The sequence below is a fragment of the Strigops habroptila genome, chromosome 7, assembly GCF_004027225.2.
Source record: "Strigops habroptila isolate Jane chromosome 7, bStrHab1.2.pri, whole genome shotgun sequence".
Lineage (NCBI taxonomy): Eukaryota > Metazoa > Chordata > Aves > Psittaciformes > Psittacidae > Strigops > Strigops habroptila.
This window is the reverse complement of record NC_044283.2, coordinates 16,584,038-16,608,454: the sequence shown is the minus strand read 5'-3', so window position 1 is coordinate 16,608,454 and position 24,417 is coordinate 16,584,038. Positions and strand designations below refer to the sequence as shown.

The 24,417-nt window shown below is 42.6% G+C and overlaps 3 protein-coding genes across 4 annotated transcripts in view; 1 reads left to right on the top strand and 2 right to left on the bottom strand.

The window, feature by feature from the left end:
* The window catches only part of FAM184B (family with sequence similarity 184 member B), a 41,365-nt gene extending 38,490 nt beyond the window's left edge, over window positions 1–2,875 (top strand). For both annotated transcript variants that reach the window (XM_030493214.1, XM_030493213.1), the window contains 2 exons: window positions 305–507; window positions 1,981–2,875. In XM_030493214.1, coding sequence (XP_030349074.1) covers window positions 305–507; window positions 1,981–2,071 — 294 coding nt within the window. In that variant the 3' untranslated portion in view covers window positions 2,072–2,875. The remainder of the gene's footprint in view (window positions 1–304; window positions 508–1,980) is intronic.
* A 1,628-nt stretch (window positions 2,876–4,503) lies between these two features.
* MED28 (mediator complex subunit 28) lies at window positions 4,504–7,280 on the bottom strand. Its single transcript, XM_030493212.1, has 4 exons — window positions 7,071–7,280; window positions 6,928–6,994; window positions 5,271–5,383; window positions 4,504–4,816 (listed from the first exon to the last, which is right to left on the bottom strand). Exons 1-4 carry the CDS (start codon window positions 7,227–7,229, stop codon window positions 4,619–4,621), a joined length of 537 nt encoding a protein of 178 aa, XP_030349072.1. The 5' UTR covers window positions 7,230–7,280; the 3' UTR covers window positions 4,504–4,618.
* A 720-nt stretch (window positions 7,281–8,000) lies between these two features.
* LAP3 (leucine aminopeptidase 3) lies at window positions 8,001–24,053 on the bottom strand. Its single transcript, XM_030493208.1, has 13 exons — window positions 23,901–24,053; window positions 23,139–23,254; window positions 22,740–22,794; window positions 21,000–21,105; window positions 19,728–19,887; window positions 16,242–16,403; window positions 15,116–15,274; window positions 14,207–14,331; window positions 12,719–12,807; window positions 11,294–11,396; window positions 9,589–9,668; window positions 8,610–8,722; window positions 8,001–8,500 (listed from the first exon to the last, which is right to left on the bottom strand). Exons 1-13 carry the CDS (start codon window positions 24,051–24,053, stop codon window positions 8,302–8,304), a joined length of 1,620 nt encoding a protein of 539 aa, XP_030349068.1. The 3' UTR covers window positions 8,001–8,301.
* Between the last annotated feature and the right edge of the window lie 364 nt (window positions 24,054–24,417).

Below are 24,417 nucleotides of genomic sequence, written 5' to 3'. Positions count from 1 at the left end.
GATACCATCTATAAATAGTAATGGAAAGAAGGTAGGTCAAGTTGGTGGAAAGCACCTAACTGAGCTCTGCAAAGCTACCTAAACCATCAAGTACACAAGTTGTTTTAATTAGACTGCCTAATCTGTGGATCTTCAGAGCACGCCCTGAGAATTTACTTTAAATGCCTATAGAAAAAGACGGGAATGTTCCTTTTTGGGTGCTCTTCTCAAGGAATCTGGGAATGAGGTATTGTTGAGGTTTTATAGTATAAAGTGTAAAAAGAAATGTGTGTGTAATGAAGCTTTCTGTCACAATAAAAAACAGAAGAAGAAAATGGCTGAGGTGCCCAGTCGTGTTGTCAGTGTGCCGAATTTAGCTTCCTACGCAAAGAGCTTTTTGAGCTGTGACTTGAGATCAAAAAGAAGTGCTCCTCAAATAACAAAATCTACAAGCTTAGACCGGAGTCCTGGCTGCCTCAGGGTGGGCTCTCCATCAGCACGGTCATCAGACAGCAGTGCTGCCACAAGGTATTTGTCCATTTCGCAGTGACTTTTAAGATGATAAATGAATTTCATGTATTCAGAATCTTCTAGGCAATTCAAACACATTAGACACTTGGAAATAACAATGATCTAAGGTTCCCATCATGCAGTGAACTCCATGTGTTCAGTTCTCCACAGACAGAGCCAGAACTTTACTGCAGAAGTAGGTTGTAATCACTGCCTAGCAAAGCTTATGCTTGCAACCCCTCCTGGTACAGAAAAAGAGAGGACCTGCATGTATTTAACCAAGAACGTAGCTAATAGTGAACATGGCTGTTTAAAATTTTCAGGCACGTATCAGTGGTTCTGTTAAGGATATGTTTTCCTTCTTACTCTTGTTTCCTTGCTTTGCACTTGGCAGATGTAGATGGCATGTTTTTATTTTAGGAGATATTTGAATGAATCTGGGCTAATAATTTGGCAAAGGATTTAGAGACTTAAAAATAGATTAGCAGATACTTAACTAAAAGCTTCTTAGTTTGATGGGTTTCCTCTGAAAAGCTTGAATTTTTCTTAAAATTTATGAGATATTATTTAAACCATGTTCAGTGTTTTATAAACAACCTGAACTATCTCTTCAAGGAATAGTTAAAAATGTATGCAGTTAACATTACAGGAAACCCCATCGCTACCCTTCAGGACAAAGCCAGCCTTCCCACTTTTCTTTTAGTGGAGATAGTTATCCTGTAAATTGTGTGCTAGAGTCCTTTCCTTGAAGGCAGATGGTGCTGACTGCTGCCAAAGACAATAACCCAGGACACAGGCTTGGATCCAGTTTGGCAATTCCTACATCTTAATGATAAAAGCATTCTGTGTCATGCCAGATGACTGCCAAGGCAAATCAGATTTGTATTTTAAAGGGAAACATACAGGGAGGCTGAGGGTAGCTTGTTTGCTTCTTCCTTACTCTTAATGAATCAATCATAAATGAAGTCACATTTGTTACTATAAGCTAACCAAAATTAATATAAATGTTAAAAAAGCATCCTGAATGCTGAAAAATGAGGGACTATGGAATAGGATTATCAAGGCCAGCTAATATTCAGATCAATCTTTCAGTTACAAATAAAACTTCTATCCAATGTTTTCAATGCATAAGTTGCATTTCGTATTTCCAAGAGTGAATTGCAGCTGCCATCTTCTGACTTTCAAGACTTCATATTCTTAAAGCATCCCTTTTTTGGTTTTTTGAGCTATCAAGAATTATGTTCAAACATTTCTCCATAGCTGTTCGGCTCTGCTGCATGCTTTCTTTCCTTTGTGTTAGTACCAGTGGTGTTAGCCCAATTACTTGGCTAGCAGATATCCTGCTAGAAATTGTAGCTGGCACCTTTTGGCCTGATTCAGTTCATGTGAGCACAGATCCATTCATAGGATCCTGAGTTTTTCCAGGAAAAAAATAGTAAATCTTGGTAAGACTGTAAGTAAGCAATGCTAACTGCTTATTTGTTTGCACAGGGCACATGGCAGTGAACTACCACAAACCAAAGATGACCAAAACCAAGACCCTCAACATCAAGAATGGTTTACTAAATATTTTTCCTTTTAAAGCAGATACTTCCATACTTCTCAGAAGTACTAGAAAAGCTGCTTCTGTTTTCTTTTAGGGAATGATGATCCAATATATGGTTTAGGAAAAGAAGAAAAGTAATTTCCAAGTAAATAATTAGGAACAACTGCACTCTTACAGCTAATTGCTATGGAGTTATAGGCATGGATTTTTGAAAAACATGATTTTGTAACAACCATTGTGAAAAAAGAAGAAAAAAAAGACTTTTTAATCAAGAGACTGTGCCATTCCACTGTTAGATTCAATATGCAATTTGGTCTCTGATACGTCCTGTCAATATGGCTCCAGCTGAAAAAAGATCTTACTTCTCTAGGTAGTTTCTGTAGATTTATACGTTTGCTTCATCAGCTGTTTAATTTCTGTATATAATAATGTCATTTTTCAAGTTTTTAATAGGTTTTTGTCACACTTATTTTAAGCTGTACAGCATGTGGTATGCCTCCAAGAATAGCATGTTTATAGCAAGCTATAATATATTATTATAGAAACACTTTCAGGTTTGTTTAATACACTGTTTTGTACAGTCAGCATTGCAAAGTAATGTTCCTGTTGCACTTCAATTCTTGTATCAGCCTGACAAATTAGGATGATATGTAAGTATGAGCATTAAAACTTGCTTGTAAATCGATTTCTGCTTTGCAAAAGAGCGCTATGTTATGCTGAAGTGTGAGACTGAAATACTCAAGAGTTCCAGATTTATGGGCACTGAGTACTTGCACATTTTATCTCAATATTGTTCTTACGCCCGTGTAAACGCAAAGCAGCTGAATGAGTACATTTCTCAGATCATCCAGCTAACTCATCACCGGGAGGGAAGAAGAAATGAAGATATTAACCCTCAGGCAGGGAACTGTGCAACCAGCAGCCTAGTGTTTATGACAGGACTGTTCATCCTCAACTGCTGTATGATTTGAATCGCCATTTCATTTCAACTAGCAGAGCCCAGGTGTGTAGCAATAAGACAAGGGGAAATGGGTTTAAACTAAAACAGGGGAAGTCCAGGTTAAATATAAGGAAGAAGTTCTTCACTGTGAGGGTGGTGAGGCACTGGCACAGGTTGCCCAAAGAAGTGGTAAATGCTCCATCCCTGGCAGTGCTCAAGGCCAGGTTGGACAGAGCCTTGGGTGACATGGTCTAGTGTGAGGTGTCCCTGCCCATGGCAGGGGGGTTGGAACTAGATGATCTTAAGGTCCTTTCCAACCCAAACCATTCTATGATTCTATGTAACAAATTTCACATGTGGAAAGAGGGACGCTTCCATCCTAACCTCTTCTTATAGCAAACAGCCAGCAAGAACTGAACCAGCAGATGTAAGCACTTACTACAAAACAGCCACTGCACCTCAGTGGTGGTGAAAAGGTGCCAGAGGGGCAGAATGCTTCTACAGACCGATGCTTTCATCCCAGCGTCTAGGATTTTTCCTAAAATGAACTGCTTGGTTTGGAAGGAGACTTTGGCATCAGATTTTACAAAAAGACACTTTTTATACATGTAACCAAGAAGGGGATAAACCTGTGTGCAGGAACACCCAGGAGTGCCTTGGTATTTCCGAGGACCAGAAACGCGTAGGGCGAAGTTTTTTTGTTAGAATTTTCATCTACTTTGCCCCAAAGACTTTGAAAGCACACTGGAAAGCTCAATGCATAATTACTAATTCTCATTTCCAGGATTACAATAGTTAACTGTCCCCACCAAAAAGATGACCTTAGAAAGTGGCTTTTCTGGCTATGTGGATGAATTAAGCTTGTTGCCTAGTAATAGAGAGTCAGGACTCCTTTGCTATTTCTACCTCCAAAAATCTGGTTTGGGCTACTTTTAGATTACTAAATAGCGCACCGCAGTAAAAGCCAATTCTGTAGACTGGACAGCACTGATGACCCAACATCCACAATGCATGACCTTTATTTTGGGGGTAGGTATTTTTGGTCATCGCTACACCAGCTTGACAAGACACACCACCAGTAACATCGGGCCTGCATTACATACTCCCCCAGACTGCATTTTGCAGTTCCATTTCATACTCTTAAGAACCAAACTTGTATATCCCAAGACCCCTTCCTGAGGTGAGCAAAGTCTAGAAAGGATGGACAGTCCACTTCAAAGAAAGTACATTCTTGATCTGACCTAGATACAGACAACCCTAAGGGTGTTTTTACAGTGGTACTTACAGATAATCACCGGATCGCAAAACATTTAAATCTTCCAGCAGAACCAAAGAGTAATCTTGGCAAGTGTTTCTATCACACCAGCAAAGATGTAGTTAGGGGCCACCCTTCCTAGAAGGAACAGGATGCACTCTAGAAAACACACTTCTGCCGGAAAGCATCCTAAATAGCAACTCTGCCCATTTTCCACTGAAATAAAAAACCAATCCATACTTTTTTTTGGGAAAAAAAAGATAATTTATTTCACTTAACTGTCTTTTTATATTTTTAGTACAAATTCCATTATACAAAAAGCATCCAAAGTAAAAAGAACACTACTGCTTTGCATTGTTGAAAATACTCAGATATGTAAAATCAAAGATCATGTTTGCTTCATTGGAGCAGGAATGTTGGCAGATGCTTGTTCTAGGTAAGCTAATGGACCTTGAGGCATTTCTGCAGGCTTTTTGTGCTGTACACTAATATCTTCCAGGACCTGCTGCCAGTGTCGCAGTTTACCCAAATGCTTCTGAATTAATGCTTCTTTCCTCTGCAATTCATTTCTTAATTCTGAAACATCCTAGGAATGAAAAAATGCATATTAGTAAATAGATGGTCTTCAGAAGAGAAACCATCTCTCACAAAGAACATGTAACATTTTTAGTGTGAGTTTTCAAGCTGATCTTAATGGGATTCTAACAATGAAAAGTGTCTAATGAAACAGAGGGAAAGTGCTGTTCATGCACTAGTTCTACTCCCCTTGGACACATGTTTCAGAGATCGTTACTTCCAGCAAAATTTAACTACCTGGTTTGTTTCTTCCAATGAAACTCATCCATGTTCCAACACCCCACAGTGCAGCACGCATCTAGCGTCTCCAGGTTCATGGTGAGAGCCATATTAACAGTCTAGTTCTAACAACTTCAGATACAGCATCACATTGAGAAACCCAAAATTGATGTGAACGAGGTGATTCAGTACTGGTGCACAGCTTACCTGATCTAGTACAACAGAGATAATCAATTTAAACATACCTCTTTAATGACTTGCTCTGGTTTCTGGACTGATAGCTGCAGTCTTTTTTGTAGGAAAAAGCATTCAGTTTGTCTTGCAACATCCAGAAATTTCTGGATGCACTGATCAACACCTAAACATAAAGCAACAAAACAGAGAGAGGAACTTCCAAAAAAGAAGCTATTAAAAACACTTTCCACAGTATTTTCTAGAAAGAAAATCTTCAGCTTTATTAAAATGATGTATTTCTAAATCCAGGATGTGCATTAAGTCTCTGTGTAAAACACTGCAAACATTCAGAACTTCCCTCAAAGGTGCAAGACAGCAACTCTTTTTTCCAAGTTTTAGTACATTTTTGACAATGACGAAGAGCGATAAAATAACGTGACACTTGGTTGAATAAAGAAACCATTTTAGGCTCAATGAAACGTTCTAAAATATGGGCACACTTAAGAGAATATTCTGCCTTCCCATATTATGCACTACTGCTTTGATAATAAGAGCTGCCCCTTTCCAGCACACGAGTATGACCCAATAGCCAGAAAGGAGTTTTCAAAAGCATTTATGCTTGTTTTGAACAGCACTTGAGGGTCAAGCTTCGAAAGCTTTTCATTTCTGAACAGTAGTCAGGGGCCATGTTTTAACGTCCTGTTCATACCAGTTCAGAACTGATTATGCCCGCCCTAGAGGTGCCTGTCACACAAGTTTTAAAGCATTGCTACTAAGCAGTCTGTGCCTTCCTTGCCCCCCTTTGATTATTGCTTCATATAGCTTCATGATGTGTCACATGAGCCTCCTAGGTTTTGAACTATGTATTTCATTGCACGCTAACATAAACCCACACAACCTCCCACTGACGTGAATAGCATCCCACCTGGGAACCATAGGATCATTTAGGTTGGAAAAGACCTTTGAGATCATGGAGTCCAACCATCAACCCAGCATTGCCAAGACCACCACTAAACCATGTCCCTAAGTGCCACATGTATGTGGCTTTTAAATACCTCCAGGGACGGTGACTCCACCACTTCCCTGGGCAGCCTGTTCCAATGCTTGATGACTCTTCTGGTGAAGAATTTTTTCTAATATCCCATCTAAACCTACCCTGGCACAACCTGAGGCCATTTCCTCTTGTTCTGTGACTTGTTACTTGGGAGAAGAGACCAACATCCACCTCACTCCATCCTCCTTTCAGACAGCTGTAGAGATAGATAAGGTCTCCTCCTGAGACTAAACAACCCCAGGTTGTTCCTCACAAGACTTGTGCTCCAGACCCTTCACCAGCTTTGTTGCCCTTTTCTGGACCTGCTCCAGCACCTCGATGTCTCTCCTGTAGTGAGGGGCCCAGAACTGAACACAGGATTTGAGGTGTGAACAATCCCAAGTTACGTCAAGAGTTGCCGTTCAAGGAAACATAAAAAGTGAAAGCTTTTAAACCTCTTTCAGCCTCGAACGACAAGGCACACACACTCTCCCGGCAAAGCCCAAAGGCACCTACAAAACTTTACAAGAAGCTTTATGGCGAGTCAGCCCCAGCTGCGCCCCTTGGTATCCCAGCCCCGCACAATCAAACCGTGGCCTATCCACGGCTTTCGAGCAGCCAAGCGCAGCACCTCGGCACCGCCCGAAGGCCGAGCCCGGCCCGGCCGCTGGGCACCTGCAGCCCCGGGGCCTCACCGGTGCGGATCTCCTCCTGGTCCGTGCCGTTCACGTAGTCCTGGCTCACCAGCGAGGCGAAGCAGGCCTGCGAGAGGCGGAAGCGCGGAGGTAAGTAGGAGGGCAGCGCTCGCCCGCGGCCTCCCCCAGCCCGGCCCACACACCTCGAAGGACGCTTCCAGCTCGTCCACCAGCGTGTTGTTGGGATTGCGCGGCCCCGCCGGAGGCGGGATGAGGCCGGCCGGGCCGGGGCCGCCGGGGGGTCCCGGCGGCGGCGGCCCCGGCGGCTGGTTACCGAACATGCCGCTCAGCGAGCCCGCCATGGCGCAGCTCGGCCGCGCCTGCGCAGAGGGGCGGCAACCAAGGGCGGGCACCGGCGCGGCCCCGCCCCGCGCCGCCTCACGGACCGCCGCACCAGGGCCGAGACCCGGTTCCTCCGCGCGGAGCCGGCGCCGCCGCCGTGTTACACGGGTAAGATTAAAAACAGGGAAAGCAAGCCACGCTTCCCAGCGGGACACTGTCTCTCCAGCCCCTGCCTGCCGCGCCTCTCAGAGCCCAGCCCGGTAAGCACCCCTTCAGCAGCACCTGTTAAGCACCAGTGTTTCACAAAAAGTGCCCGGATCCCTCCAGTTCTCAAGAATGCATCGCCTCACGTGGTAATCGCCAAGTCTGTTTGACGTTTGAACTGATTCTGGGAATACCATCCCTGCTTGGAGCCCGACAGGCTCACACCAATGGAAGGGAAGCAGCAGGATGACAGACATCGTGTGGAATGGTGGCAGGTTCCCCCACCCCAAAGCCACCAAACTCTAAGCTGCAGTCATTAGCTTTTGTAAAACAGTTACAATACACACTGGTGTTGGCACTGGTTGAAGACTCACTACATAATTTACTGCTGAAGCCAGGCTAACCCCACTAATTGCAAGAGCCCATCATTTCTACCTCAACACACACCAAGGGCAATTTTAGTTTTTCCAAGGAAAAAATGTGAGAACAGCACTTTTATAAACCCCTTTACAAAGTTACCACTCACAGCACCTGTGATTCACCCCAAACTGAGGCACTGCTATGATCTCCATCTATTGTTAATCCTCTCAATCAACGCACACCCCCAAATAAGAGATTTATTGTTTGCAATAATTATGCCTACTTTACATATAAAATAGGAGGTCAGATGCTTTCCATCATCATGTTTTGATACTAAGTATCTCAATAGTTCAAACTATTTTTTATTTTAAGCTGCTTAATAGGGGATAAGAAATCTCAAAGGTGAGATACTCTTACCCAAGTAATGATTTATAAAATGCATCTGTAGTTTGTGGCTGTAATTAAAATGAATAATACTTTTCCAGATTTTGTTTCTTAAGGCAGAGTGGATGATTTAGGATAAGTATTTTATGTGGTATTGTGACTGTCTTGGCTCAGTCGAGCTGCAAACTCCACCAGCGTTCTTGTGGGCCGCCCTGCCATGCCTTTTCGAAGGTAGGGCACCTCATCTTTATTTGACATCACACCAGCTATGTCTAGATGAGCCCAGTGGGAGGCAGTCACGAACTCCTTTAGGAATGCCGCAGCTGTGCACGCTCCTCCAGCTCTGCGGGAAGCAGAGAAACTGTATTGTTTCTAAAGCAACACCACCAGCACAAACATTAAAGGACTACACTGAAGGAAAGGGGCACATGAAGGATACCGGTACACCTTACCTGCTGTACTTTCCAATGTTACTCAGATCTGCAAGAGGACAGTCTGTTACTTGTTTTGTGTAATGCTCAAAAAGAGGCATTCTCCAAACTCTGTCTCCTGTCACAATGCTGGCCTGAAACACAAACACCAGTAGTTTAGGCAATTTTTTTTCCTCTCTTTTTTTTTTTTTTTTTTAACTGCATTGATAAGCCCATGTGCTTATTTTTGTTTAGCTTTGATTAGTCTAAAATCACATGTGCTTATTTTTGTTTAGCTTTGATTAGTCTAAAAATCTTTAGCCCAATAAAGCATTAGATATTTGGAAATACACTGCAAAATGAAACAATGTAGTTCAAAAGTAGTGAATCCTACTTTTTAGGTACTTCAGTGTTAGTCAAAAGGCAAAAATCTAAAGACTGTCTTTCCCCCCTCTCTTCCCCCCCCCCCCCCATCTGCCCTTCAGAGACTTCCTTTGGCCATCGCATTTCTGCCACTCACGAGGCCCCTCTGAATTTTGGTGTTCTTGTTAAGCAAGATCAATTCTCTTTTTAACATGAACGAATCATAGAATGGTTTGGGTTGGAAAGGACCTTAAGATCATCTAGTTCCAACCCCCCTGCCATGGGCAGGGACACCTCACACTAGACCATGTCACCCAAGGCTCTGCCCAACCTGGCCTTGAACACCGCCAGGGATGGAGCATTTACCACTTCTGTCAATTCCTTTCAGTAAGCCAGAGCTTATGCATATGCAGATCCTTGAGATGATGTGTATGCTCTTTGCTGTATGATATGAAGCCTCACTAAAGAGCTAGTAATTAATAGTCAAAATTAATTATTTTCTATTTTGGTACAGTACTAACACCACTCCTACCAGATTTCAAAATGTAACAATATACCTTTTAGATCTGCACAGAGTAAGACTTTCAGTAATGCACTAACTTTTCAGTAACAGCTATTACTGAATTGCTGCTATGATTTAACAGTGCAGCTGGCCTACCTCATAAAGGTGATTCCAAAGCCAAGATGAGTTTGTGAACACTCCAGCTGCAGCAGACCCCAGTGCAACATCCATGGCACCTACAGAAACACACCTTCAAGGTTATACCACAAAGTGGACCTGAGCTATTCCTCTGCATCCTGACTCCTCACAGAACTTTCCAGTTTTAATTCCCACTATCAGGAATTTCTAAAGTCTGCAAGAACTAAAGATTTTAGTACACCTGCATTTCTAAAAGTTTAAGTGTTGTTAAAACATCTGTATAATCTAATACAAGAATTCATAAAAAATTATACTCTATCTCATTAAACTACAATTTTCTGTTTTCAGCTTGACGTTTCTTAGCAATATTTCTATTAGGATGCATGCAGCAATAGCCGTGTGTCCCCCCCAAAAGTCTCAATTTTATTGTTTCCATACAGAACGTATAAGGGAGTGAAAATTTTGCAATTTAGAGACCTGTACAACTTTTGAGCTGATACTTTCCCTTTCGTGAATTTCACTTGCATAGATACTAACCCATGCCTAAACCAGAGGGATTACATACATATTTATTTGATGCCACAGAACTGCTTCTGTAATGCAAACACTCAATTCTCAGTGAGATGAAATAAAAAAGAAGAAAAAAAGTAGTTTAACAAGAAGGTATGTCAAAGAAATTTCTCCAGGAGCTCTCCTCCTCTGTACCTGGTGCCCAAGGATCCCAAACACAGAATAATCTATAGTGGAAGTAAACTTCTATCACACCTTTTATATGAGAATACTTTTATATAAGCAAATGATCTTAAAATCATCTTCCCTTCTGTCTAGTCAAATTTTCCACAGAATTTGAACCGGTGAAATGGATGGAACATAATTTAAAGCACTAGTAGAGAATATATAGAAAGATAATGATTTTGTTTAAGTATATTCATTAAGCAACACAGTAGACTCCTGTCTGAACTACTCTCCCACGTTTGCCCTCATTTCAGCTACAGTTGCCCATGGCAGTTCATGAGATGCATACACAATGCTGGTTTTAAATTTGAATTATAACCTCGTTCATATACAACTGTAGAGATGAAACAATTAAAGAACATGTTATTATGCCTGAAAGTATGCAAACTGCACGTAAAATAAGAGATGCTTCAGTCAAACGAATTCTTGGGAAGATGATAATGACTCCTATTCTATTGTCTAGAATCATGGAGAGCTGAGCTAGCTCACATGATGGAAGAGCTGGTGCAGGCTAGGTCAGAGCTCAAATATTCAAGAAGCCCTTCACAAAGAAGCTACTTTGGCTCTACCATGGCCAGTGCCATATGAATCTGGCAGGATTCTTCCACCAGCACACCAGTATCTGCGTCATATGGCCTCAGGAGCTGGGAAGGCTTAACTCAGAAATGGAAGCACTGGGAAACACTGAGCAGAAACATCCAAGCCTGCACAGGCTTTCCTGCTTAATTCCAGCTCAGCTGGGCCAGTCCAAGTTCATCTGTGTTGCTACATGCCAATACCCTCAAGAGTCCAAGAGACACTGTACAAGTTGTTAGAGCATAAGCTGTGCTAGTTGTCCTACAACATGTAAAATCATCTCGGTTGCTTCTGAATTTAGGTTGGCTTTAACTACACACTGTAACTAATCCCAGTTAATGAAACTAAGCCCAATTAATGAAAGTAACAAAGAACTGACTTGCAAAATGAGCAGGGGAGGGAGATTGCTTACCTGTTAGTGTTGCAGCATTCACAATAGCCCTTGCATTAAAGCTGTGGGCATAACAGAGCGCATCAGCTAGCAGCAGTCTTCCTTCTGCATCTGTGTTATCTACCTTCAGGTGCAAAATTAGTAAAAACAGATTAACTACTGAAAACATCCCTTTCACTGACTTATTTCTTAACATGATATCTTAAATAGCTGTCAGATTATAAATGCACTGCCACAGGCCCCAGGTTAACCAAAATTTACTCTAAAAAAAAACCCAAAACAATAAAAAGGAAAAAGACAGTATCGATACAAGGTTATGTTTATAAAATAAAAGTGTGTCTGTAGCTGAGGTCAAGTGATCTTTCAGCACTGCAGCCTCTCTGCACGGGTCTCTGTGCCCCAGAAGAGCCTGGAGATGTGCCCCAGTGGAGCCCAAGAGCTGCTTCAGAGCAAGCAGAGATCTGGCCCATGGAAACTGCAGCTGAGGAGGAATGGGTACCATAGCACAGGTGAATGCCTGGAAACAGCTCCTTGTTATCCTGCTTTCTCTTTGGAGCTTGAAGCTTTTCCCCTCTTAAAAATAAAAATCAATAACCCCCTTGCTCCTTTCCTCTTTCAGGGAAGACTGATGATGAATTCTGCAAGATTAATTGCATGGTGTGCTCTGAGCCATGCAAATTTCATCTTGGTGGGAGAATATGTGCCCAGTCTCTTCCTTCAGACCACGGGGTGACTGAACTCAGTTTTGGGAAAAGAACCTCAAGAAACTAGAAGGTTCAACAAGTCAAAGATGCAGAATCACAGAAATTCAGACAGACAAATACTGATTAAGTCATCTACTTCTGCACAAAATCAGTGATCTATAGCACAGTGACCTGCAGTAGAATTTAATCTATTAAATGAGTATGGAACAGCTTGGATTAAATATGAAATATGTATTTTGGGTACCGATTTGGCAACCAACAGCCCATATGACTCAGAGTTCTGATTGTCCCGAGGAGCTTGGCACTGTAAAGGCCTTAGTTACGTGACCAGGGAACTAATACTCTTATGTCTAACTACAGATAGGAGGGAAGTGTCCTGAAGGGTCACTGGAAGCAATTAATGTTCTTCATTCTGACAGAGAACCTGTATTTATGAGCACTGTAACAACCTCTTGTGCTAAAACCAGATTTTCTAGCACGTGCAGTAAATGACTGCACTTTTCAGCTTTTCTTAGCAACTTGTAAAACGTCTCATCTCTTCAATCTATATTTATATTTGAAACAACCCTGTGACAGCAATTTCTAATTAATTAACATGCTGCCTACATTTTTAAGAACAGTGTATTTGTGCTGCTTATCTTTCTAAAGGGTCTTCTCAAACATGTCCTCTGACTGCAGCCATAACTTGATTGGTTAAACCAACTCGCTAAAAATATTAAAACCCCACGTTTCACATACATACCTGTATTGTTTTTCCATTTTTGGCTCTAACTACATCCCCAGGCTTGTTTGCCTTGCCACTGGGCATATTTTCACAGAGTGGTGCCAAACCTCAGAGAGAAAAAGAAAAGTGAATTACTAGTTTCTTTCTCACAAAAAATGTAGAAAAAACACTTAGGAAAAAATCCTCAACACCTCCTTAAGGAAACAGTCCTATTCTCACCTTGAACTTATGCTCAAAAATCCAAATTTTCCTGGTTACTGAAAGACACATGGTCCAGTTTTCAATCAGGGAAATTCCTCTATATGCTGCACCACGACATTCTCCCACCTACACCATTTTACCACTAGGATTTACTTCTACTTTATGCTTGGACTAGTGAGATCAGAGAAGCAGCAAATATTATCTTAAGTTTTCCACAGGTGAATGTTTAGTCGCATGTAAAGAGATTTATTTCTGAAATTAAGAACTTCTCAAACTAACACTCTGAGCCATTCAAGCTCTGCCCATTGTAACTACACATTGTGTAATGTCAAGAGGGGTCCAAGGACTCACCATAGGACTCCAATCGTAAGAAAAGCAAATAGAGATGAGCAAAAGAGAGCATCAGCCTCAAAGCTCCAATTACGAATGGGATAATAGGATGAAAGACACTCCACCATTCCCAAGGAAAACAAGGAATACGCGAATTGTGGACCACCACTCTTCCGTGGAATTGCGTACACAGACTTTTGCTCCACTGGTTCCGCCCTTCCCAGTGCACACTTTGAGTGAGGAACGGCGTGAGGGTGGGTTTAGCTGCCCTCTACTGGCTGAAGAATAAAAGTGACTAAAATACTAATTCCCTGAAAGTCAAGGTTGTCAAACGTAAAACATCCTGGAATGGATTACATGTCATCCCCAGCTGGTTTTGCCACGGTTCCTGAATCAGCTCATTTAATTTTCGCTGTGCAACATTTTTGTAGAAAAAATAAGCATTGCTCGGACTTGAAAGTACTATCAACAGACTGGTTTGGGTTGGCTGCTTTAGATTTCTGCTGAGCTATTCACCCAAGGAAACAAAAGCTGATCCCTGTTCCTGTTCAGCTGTGGCACATACTCATGGAGGTAGCTCAGCTAACTCCTTTTAATTTCTAATTGCCTTTACAGGTCTCCACACTCCTTCTTGCAATGAAGGATCAGGACTTCTGAAAAACTCACTGAAAGTAAGTTTATTAACTTTATTTATTTATTTAACTCACTTTATTTATCTCCTAAGATGTAAAGATCATGCTTTCAAAATTTGAATTCAATGTTGCACTATTTTATTCAAGCAAAGCCAGTAACTGTGTGAAAAGCAAGCAAAATGGGAAGAGAGGCTGAACAAGGGAAGGAGAGCAGCAGGTCTGCAAGAGGCAAGGACATTTCTGTAAGAGCGTGACCAGTGCTGATCTAGAACATTACTGTCTAAACAAAATCTTGTACAATTCAGATTTCTGGCTTCTCACACACACACACACACACACTTACCAATTATGTTAAGAGGGAGATTTAAAGCTGCTGCTGTCACAATGGCTGAGCAGACAGCCGCTGCCCCTCCCATATCTGCCCTCATCGCATCCATACCCGATGACGGCTTCAGTGAAATGCCACCACTGCAACACACAGCACAAGTACCATCAGCATGGAGGAGATTCATGTTGCATATGTTGAGAATATTCTGCCCAACAGTATGTTTCAGCACCAAATATCAGTAAATGCTAGACTTGGTTCCTGCAACACTCTAGTAAGCATATGGAAAGCAAGGCAGCTGGGGGCTCCTTTCTAACAAAGTATGTCCCCAGCTTATTGCCTCATAACTATTTCCTCATAACTAGGACGCCATAAAACTCTGCAGTGGACTAACTCAGTGGCCTTTAGAGTAACAGAAGAGCACAAAACAAGAACAAAATAGTACACCTGGTAAAATGAGCATATGGAAGGGGAACAGACTGACAAATTCTTCAGTAGTTACGTGACATGAAAAGCAGTTACAAGGAACTGCTGCAACACATGAACTGTTTTCTCTTTCCCTAAGCACGATCTAAGTGTCCAGTGCCACAGTGCATCCTAAACATGTACATTCCTCATCTAGAGGTTTGCTCAGGCCAAAAAAAAAAAGAGAAAAAAAAAAAAAAGAAAGAAATAGCACATTCTTTGTCTTCTTTCTGCAGAATTTCCATTTTCCGCTTACAATACAAGGATATATCAATTCCTATTTTGTCCAACCACTTAAGCTTGTCTTATTCCCAGGAAAGGCAGCACAATCTACTATCTAAGGCAAGTTCACTGGAATGGCATTGGAAGATGTTCTGAGCAAAGAAAAAGCATCTCCCCATTGAACATGAATAGCAGGGAGGCATTTCCCCCCTCCAGTCACTAGAGTATTAGCACACGTACCTGTCAAATGTAACTCCTTTTCCTACAAGCACCAGCGGGCGCTCACTTGTATTAGCACCACCCGAATAGTGAATCTCCAGAAAGATGGGAGGCTCAGCCGAACCCTTAGCAACACTAAGGAATGCTCCCATCTGTTGTGTTGCTATCCAAGACTCTGGTCTGGAATAGAAATACATATGAATAACTGACCAAGGTGATTTTGTTTGTTTGTAAGAAATCACAATCCTTGAAGGTTCATACACAAACTATTCATTTCATTTTAGTTATCTGGGAGGCTGTCATTTAAATCAACAGGTACTACTTGTTTTGCGAAACAGAAAAATCACTTCCTCAACGTTGCTGCTTGGGTTTTGTTTTGCCTTGTTTAAAAACCCAACCAAACAACAAAACAAACAACAGCTCGTCTACACTTTTTGCGTCAGAAGCATCAAACTTTGACTTGCCCATAAGCCTGTGGTCTCTGAGGGCATATGAAGTGACAATATTGCAGCAGGTTGCAGTTTAGCTTTCTGTCCATAATTAGCCATCTTGATAGCAAAGTTGACTTCCCTCAGTCTTTTGCTTTTCAACAAAACAGCCTCCAACACTTGCAGAACCAGTTTCCACCAAAGAGCAGTAACTAGAAATTCAGAGGCAAGCAGCATTAGCTGTGCAAATTCAATTACAAAGGCTTTTATGGCTCCATCTCAACATTTTTAAAAGTTAAAACCCCTCCAAACAACAGTAACAGCAATAAAGAATGTTTAATTATCACATCCAAATAAAAAAACCCCAAAAAAACAGAAAGGTATGTAGAAAATCCATTTGGGAACAACAGATATTAGAAAAAAAGTACCTAGTATTTGCCCTCTAGTCGCTGAGTCTTCATTAGGCTCCCTTTTACAGCAGTAATTGGCTGCATGACCAACTGAGAGTGAATCATGTCACTGTGTCACAGTAAATCTTGCCTATCTGCAAACTAGAAACTCACCTTCTAAAACTGAGAATAACTTGCAGTCTGGGTGCCCCTTGTACCTCTTTGCCACACACTTCCCCTGTTTTTGTCATTTTAAGTGGCAAAGAGAAAATTATTTGAATAACCTGGAAAGTATCTTACCCTACAGAGAAATCATGTTTTGGAATTTACCTTATATGGACCTTCACATTGCTGAAACTTCTGAGCTTCTGTTCAATGTGTTCAGCAAATTTGATTGGAGTGATGTAATTAGCTGGAGCCTCCATAAGGTACCGAGCGAGGTTCTGACCCTGAGCATAGAGAACACCTTTTTGCCAGGCTTCATTTTCAGCACTAAACAAAAACATACAACAATCAGGATGACAAACATTTGTAAAAGTAAGATGCTGTCAGCATCCATCTGTTCTCTCCTGTCTGAAAATATGGCAACATTAAATTGGGGCAATTATGAATGTCACAGTAACCTTACTACAACAAATTTAGTATGAATTCCAAGGGACATCTACTGTAGAACTTATCTCTAGTGCTAGTCTGTGCCAAATGCTTCACAGAAAGTCAGAAGAATCCTATAACAGAGAGATGTAAAATTATCTGTCTAACATAGTAAGTCTTCTTCAAATCCTTACGAGTCAGAGATTGGCTTAAATTCTTAAGTACAAGGTTTAATACCCATTCCAAAATTTGTAATTGCACTAAAACCTGAAAGTTTTTATTTACCATATAAAGCCTCCAAGTCTGTTTTACACTTTACTGAGATATGATTCTGTGATATGAGTGGAACTTGGATCTCCTTTCACAGTGCCCTCAAGGCATCTCCCTAACAAACGACAGAACAAACATTCAAATTGCTGCCTGTACAGGAAGTGGGGATGTATCTCTGGTTACTTTGCAACACTGCCAGTACAAAACTTTTCATTTTACTAACACAGAACTGACTGACTCATTTTAAAAGCCATCACAATGCAGAGCATTAAGCTGTATTCCACCTCTCAAAAGACACAGTGGAGAAGGAATCCAGAACGAATACAGAAACATTGCCTGGATATGGAAGGATGGAATTAAGAGGCCAAATCTCAGCTGACACTGAAACTGGCAAGTGGGAAAGGCAAAAAGAGGACCTCAACAGGTACATCATAGGCAAAAGGAAGATCAAGAATAATGATCTTCCCTTGCTAAATGGGGCAGGCAACCTAGGGAACACTGAGAAGACTGAAGTTCTCAATGCCTGCTTTGCATCAGTCTTAATAATTATTAAGGTCTGCTTCCAGATTCCCCAGTTCTTCATGCTTAGCAACAGAGTTTGGGGAAGAAAGGTACTACCCATGGCAGAGGAAGATGGACTTAGGACTGCTTAAGGAAGCTGGACGTACAAAAGTCCTTGATATGAGGCAACATGTATTCAGGAGTGCTGAGGGAGCGGGCAGGGATGATTGCAAGCCTGGTCTCTTTCAGTTTGAAATGGTGACTGAATGTGGTCCCCAATGACTGGAAAAGGACAAATCCCAATCTTTAAGAATGGCAAGGAAGACACAGGAAACTACAAACCAATAATCCTAGACTAATCCCCTAAAGGTGTATGGAGAAAGTAATCTTGGAAGCCATTTCCCAGTACATGAAGGACAAGATGGTCACTGGAAACAGTCATAAATTTGTTTTGGGTAAATCATGCCTGACCAACTTGCCTGACTTATGGTGAGAGGACTGGCACAAAGAACCAGTGGATGTCATTTATCTTGGCTTTAACAAGGTTTTCACATAGAATCCTTGCAGACAAATTGAGAAAACATGAACTGGAGGGGTAGACTACAAAATGGGTGAAAAACTTGAAGAACTGCTGGGCTCAGAAGATAGGAAACAACAGCTGAACAGTCTAGCTGGCAGTTAGTCGTGTGGTGTTCCCCAAGGGCTGATACTGAGGCTGATACCTTCATCAACAACTTGGACAATGAAAAGTACCCTCGGAAGTTCACGGACAGCATGGCACTGCAGGGAGCACCTGAAATAGGGAGGGTACGGCCACCATTCACAGGGGCCTTGACAAGCTGGAGGAATGCACCAAGGGGAACACCGTGAAGTTTAACAAAGGCTGGTGTAAAGTCCTGCACCTGGGACAGAACAACTCTGTGCAAGTCAGGCTGGACACTGTCTAAGGCAGAAAGCAACGCTGCAGAAAAGAACCTGAGGATCCTGGTGGACAAGCTGAACAGGAATAAGCAGTGCATTACTCTGGTGACAAAGGCCAACCATGTATTGTGCTGGATTAGAGTTTAGCCAACATATTAAGGGCAATAATTAATTTACCTCCTTGGCATTTGTGAGGCTGCACCTAGCTATGTCCACTTTCGAGTTCCTGAATACAGAACCAATACTGATAAACCAGAGAAAGTCCGAAGACTCAGAGGGGTAAGGAGCTGGGGCACACGGCACACGAGAAGCTAAGAGAATTTATGTTGTTTCACCTAGAGAAATAAAACTTAGGAAAGATCTAATTGCAGTCTTTACCCTTAAATAGGGTTTATAGAGGAGACAAAGACAGACACATCTCAGAGCTGCACAGTAAGAGGGTAACAGACAGTGGTCTCAAGATTCAACAAGGGAAACTGCAGTAGAGCATAAGAAAAACAAAATTCACCATGAGTGTCGTTAAATACTAGAACAGATGGGCCAGTGAGGCTGTGGAATTTTCATCCCAGGACTGGACTAAAGAAAGGCCTGATCAAGCTTTAAAGTTGTATGTAACTTCCAGGTTATCCCTAATCCCAGTTGGAGCTGGACTAGGCGACTTCCACAGGTCCTTTCCAACTTAAATTATCATATAAAAAAATTACTTCCAGTGTCATAAGTGGTCATAGAACCACCCATGTTTTCAGGAAATGTTTATTTACTGTAAATGTAACTATCTCCTAAACTATCTGCTGTGTCACAGAATGGGAAGAGTTGCAGGTAGCTTATCAAGACATGCTTAAATTGAGAGAGTTTTTACTTTTATTTCACTAACTTCCTTACGAGGAAGGATTTGTTCCTGTATCGAGTACATATGGGAAATACTCCTCCTCTGCGTGACAGATTATCCTATAGGGATGGTCCAAAGTCAACTCTGATAATTGTTTTGGAACCAAAAGCTCTGACATTACTTTCTGCTCTCAAGTAACAGTGATGTCTGCTCAGAGGCCAGCAGCACACGAGCGTCTCGCCTTGCATTATACTCTGTGAATGAAAATATAACAAATGAACTATGTAAGACACATCCATGATGGCATGGTCTAGTGTCAATCAGCATTTCCTGATTCTCAAAAGGATTTCTTCATTCATGGAGTCTGAAATACCTCTGCTATTTGGCACACAATACCAGCAGAAGTCCTTCTACATCCCAACTATGCTTCAAGTAATTTTTACTTTCACTTTTATCCTGGGCCTTCTTTTCTATGAAGCAGCATTTATTTACCCTTAACCTCAGAACATGGTATACTCACAAAACGTATGGAGCAAACACTATAAATATAACTGAAATGTAAAATACTTCAGGAAATTCAAATGAATGGGAGTGAAGAAGGATCTTGCTGCTAGCCCTATTCTTCCAGGTTTGTGTTTTTCCTCATGCATTAACATGCACACAGTTTTATAAATAAATTAAAAAAGCTTTCCTTTTGTCATCACCTTCCATGAAGCTGAGGAGTAACTACAGGTTTCTTTTTTCGCTTCAGCTCACTATATTCATGCAATCCAAGGACAGCACCTTCTGCAGCTGCTTGAGCATCTCCACAGGGGTCTACTTCCACACAAGGGATCTCCAGATCTTGGATCTGTCTACAGCCAACTGAAAATACAGTACAGAACTAGCAGGCTGAGTATTGCACAGAACACCAAAACAGGTCTCTCTGGTAATCAATATGACATTTCAAGGGAAAAATAATTTCAACTCAAGATATCCGAGCTGATAAGTACATCAATTACAAAGATCATGCAGTAGAATAATTAAAAATGCAATGACCATATACTGATAAATTTCAACTAAAGTATCGCTTGAGGAATTGTAATGATTAAGACAATTCACAAGAATAAAAACGAAAGCCCACACTTGTTCCCATTCCTTTAAGCTCACTCTATATCAAAGAAAAGCTCTATCTTGAGTGCTACAGATTATGACTATCTACAGGTATGAGAAATTTGCTGTAATTTAGGGTTTTTGCTAAGAATGACTGCTCTTTTCTTCTAAATGACTTTATACACACTTTCATAAACAAACACAAAATAATAGTATGTCCATAAATTCTATTTTGTACCCAAATAACTTCACAATGCTTTGGCAGCTGTTAAGACAAGGTGTGCTAGCACTGTGGGGTATACAGCTGTCACACATGTGTGACTGACCTCCAGTCACAGATTATAAACTCTGAGGCGAGAACTCTTTTTATTCTTGTTTTATAGACACTTAGAGGCAGCAGTCATCCTTGATTGAGATAGAGAGGCCTCCTCTGCCTATAACAGGTAACATACTGAATCATACTACTGATGTTCTGAAAGATACCAGTTTATAGTACAAATATCTGTTACAAACTGAGTGACAAAACCAATTATATATGCATACTGAAGTACAGTGTGAGCATAAAGTGAACTGGTGATACTCTCCAGCTTCACAACAGTAGTAATTAAACAAGTGCCTTTTCACACTGTTCAGGAAAGTTATTTGATTTCAGTAACTGCAGTTACCTGACTGCAGATGGATTTACACACCCTGTAACTCCTTCCTCACTAAGGAAAAATTTACATGAGTATCACTGACAAGTAAGTGTATTTAACAAACCACGCAGAAGGTTTTGCATTTCAAAACAAAATCATATCTAGACTCACTCTTCAAAAATGGAACTTGCTGCACCACTGCAATAGTTTTACAGTCAAAATGCTTAAGAAAATGTAAGAAGAGCCAACCTGCAACAGCTGCACGAATGTTTTCTTTGCCTTCATTCCAGTTTTCTTGGTCATTAACTCCAGCATTCTTCTTGCCCAAGCCAACTACAACCACACTTGGAAAGTCCTAGATGAAGCCGATACACAAATGGATTCACTTCACTCATTGGTACAGCCACAGCAGAGAGTTATTAAAAGACCTTACTTGCCAGATCAAACCAAGCACTAAACACCTTCAGTACTTTATGTTACATACATTTCCTCGTTAAGAGTGCCAGCATAGTGCCACTGTCTTGCACTCCCCATCATTTGCCACAGGCATGCAACCAATTCTTCTGTTGTCCACACTACTACTATGCTCAAGGAAATAAAATCACCTCCAAAGCTGAGCCTATCACCTCAGCTAAGGAGCCGAGCTGGCATGATTTGCCAGGTAACAAACCAAAGCTGCACAAAGGTACACAGCTCCAGAACTCAGGAAAGTAATGCAGCACAGCAGACTAAATGCTTGCCTTCTAAGCTGCAAACGGAAGGCAAAAAGGAAGGAATAACTTCAAGGAGCCTCTTAAGAATGAAGTCAAATTTGTATAAAACTCAAGGTTATATATGTGAACACATTTCCCACAGCTCTGAAGAAAAGTTAACTTTAGGCTTCCCCTTCCACCACAAGAGCTGTGCTGTCAGATTCTAACAAACAGCTTTCAAACTGCTACACCATAGTAAAGTCTTTTAGTCCACAAGATGCAGAAACCAGTGCTGCTTTCCAGAAGACCAGGGATTCAAGTTAGCAGTTTTTTAGTTATCATTATTTTACACACAAGAGTGCATAAAGTCAAATTCTACCACCTTCTCTTGCAGAGACTTGCTATTCACTGCAGAGGCCATCCTGTATGCAGAACAGGAATAATGGGACCTTCAGTGACTCAACTTCCATGAAATTTCCAGGAGCCTTTCTACTGAGTCCAGTGTTACCCATCTGGGGCTCTGCACAGGATTTATACATGGTAGGCAATACTCACTATGAATTGATTTGTTTAAAATAACTTAAATAACCCTAATGTAAGATTCAATTACTTGGTCAGGGACACGTAGTGTCATACTACACGTCTGCCCAGCCTCTAGGTACTACTCCAAAAAGGCACAAATCATACATCTGCCAGCCCCACGTGGGTGCATTAGACGTATTAGGGCTTCTCAAGTAGCACCAAAAGCCTAACTTTAAGCAGGTGAACTCCGACCTCATACGCTTGTGATATATCATGTCTGCGCAACCAGAAGTCCTGCTTGAAGAAGGTGTCAAGCACATGACTTTAAAATATCTGATTAAAGCCTATGATGGGACTACCTTGTGTTAGAACTGTCACGTCTGGAAAGTCTTTGCACATTCCAGTGCACATTTGTGCGCTCGCTCCTCCTGCACACGAGGCACAATAGAAGTCTGATCCAGAACTGTTGTGGTGCTTCACTCAGCTCATTCAGTAAGCAGTTATTCAGAGCACACCACCTTTGGAGCAGACTTGTTTACGTCTCCTCAACCTGCAGCACAGTGGAGGGAGCACAGGACTGTGCAAAAGGCCATGCAAATGTTGAAACCTCCTGTTCTGCATGCCCCACAAGAACCACATCTTTTGTTGAGAGGCATGAAGGGCAAAGAACAGCAGAGTATTTATACAAGCACAGCAGTGAACTCAGCTTAAAGTAAGATGCAAAGGCAAACCTCCCACATTACTCAATATACACATGAAAACCCAAACTTCATACCTGATGCAAACCATGGAATATGCGTGTTTTGCCTTTCTTCAAAGGTGGCCCACATCTAGGATGCAAAAAGATTCTTTCAATAAAGAAGTCCTTATTTGGGATAAATCTTACACCACCACGTTCACCCCACACCCCACAGTGCTCCTCAACACCGTTCTGGGACACTCTGCTTGGTGCTGATGTGCAGAAAAGGGCAGTTCCTGTGAAGACTTTGCACATTTCCTCAGTGCTTGTTTTTTCCAAAGGATTTCCTCTCCAAACTGCTTGGCCTGATAGAAGCAAATACCAGCCTAGGAAGTGCTACGGATACAAACACTTAATAACTGTAAAAAAAAATAATTGCTCTTATTGGTGTCTGTAGGTACTTGAATCTATTTCAGCAGCTGATCACACACTTACATGGACACAAGTTCTCTCAGCCTTCCAGACACAAGTCTATCAAAAGCATCTCCTGCACTAGTGAGCAGGGCAGCAGCTCCATCCTTCTCACTTGAGTAGATTCCCAGAACAAGACCCTAAGAAAGGATACACAGTGATGTAAACAACAGCAAATTTAGAGACCCATCCGAAAGGCAGCAAGCACACTGTTTGCAGCGTAGCTACTGCCACATATACTCAGCTTATGTATTTATCTAACACGATGCACAGAGCAACTCCTTGGTAAACCAGGACACCACAACCACTACAAATACTTCCAAGTGTGAAGAAGAAAAGAGACACAGTATAACTAAAGCTACAATCATTTTGCCCACCACGCAGAGAACAAAACCTGTTTCAATGTGTGATTTTAAGTACAAAAGAGCAGCCCCGCGCCAGACGCGGCTCTCCAGCCAGCTGCACGCAGCAGGAGGCAGGAGCTCCGCTGCTCCCGCTCCGCTCATCGCCGCGCAGCCAGGCTGGGGAGCGACGGCGGCTCTGCCCGGCAGCAGCTCCGTTCCCCTGGGCCAGCCCCGCAGCCGCCCCGCAGCCGCCCCGCCGCGGACAAGGCGCCCACCCCGGCTCCGCAGGTTTGCGAGCTAAAGCCCGGGGCTGGACGCGGGGAGCGACCCCGAGCCGGGCACCGGCTGTGGAACCGAGCAGGAGGAAGAGACACCCCGCACCCATGGCTGCCCGCTCCCGCCTTGGGTCACCCCGAGCATTGGGGTCCCGGTGCCCCCTCACCTTCCCGCCCGCACCGCGGCTGCAGCCCCTGCAGGCCAGCGGCAGGTCGCGGCCCAGGCGGCGGGCCGCGCTCCGCACGCCCGGCAGCAGCATGGCAGGGGCGGCACGCCGCGCTGCCTCACACCGCCCGCCCCGGCGCGCCCATCGCCTCATCAGCCCGCGCCGCGCGGGGCGGGGCCCGCCGAGGGGAGGCCGGGACGGAGGCGGGACGCGGGGTCCGGTGGCAGGTCGGTGTGTACGGGGACACGGGCGGTGGTTCGCGGTTAAGTTGTGCGCGGGGCTTTGTACCGCGAGGGATGGGATCGGTTCCACAGGGGATGTTTGCCCTCTTGCGGTGTGCTCCGGGGAAGTGTGCGCACAGCTTCTCGTGTGGGCTTGTCACAGACACCAAGACACAGTGCCGGTATGCATACTGAAGATTAAAATGTAAATGTACTGTGCTGTTACCACCTAAAGCACCTTCATAGACTGGGTTGGTTTGCTGCCCATCCATGTGCCGGGGACCACAGCATCTTCC

What these genes read in the sequence shown, in the direction of transcription:
- MED28 (XM_030493212.1), bottom strand. Translation starts at nt 7,229, where the DNA reads ATGGCGGGCTCGCTGAGCGGCATGTTCGGTAACCAGCCGCCGGGGCCG. An exon ending in AGCTGGAAGCGTCCTTCGAG is followed by an intron (nt 6,995 to 7,070) that starts GTGTGTGGGCCG and finishes CGCCTCTCGCAG; the next exon opens with GCCTGCTTCGCCTCGCTGGT. An exon ending in CAGAGCAAGTCATTAAAGAG is followed by an intron (nt 4,817 to 5,270) that starts GTATGTTTAAAT and finishes TTTCATTCCTAG; the next exon opens with GATGTTTCAGAATTAAGAAA.
- LAP3 (XM_030493208.1), bottom strand. Translation starts at nt 24,053, where the DNA reads ATGAGGCGATGGGCGCGCCGGGGCGGGCGGTGTGAGGCAGCGCGGCGT. An exon ending in AATGTGAAGGTCCATATAAG is followed by an intron (nt 15,275 to 16,241) that starts GTAAATTCCAAA and finishes TTTCTATTCCAG; the next exon opens with ACCAGAGTCTTGGATAGCAA. An exon ending in TCTCCCTCTTAACATAATTG is followed by an intron (nt 12,808 to 14,206) that starts GTAAGTGTGTGT and finishes TTTCTCTCTGAG; the next exon opens with GTTTGGCACCACTCTGTGAA.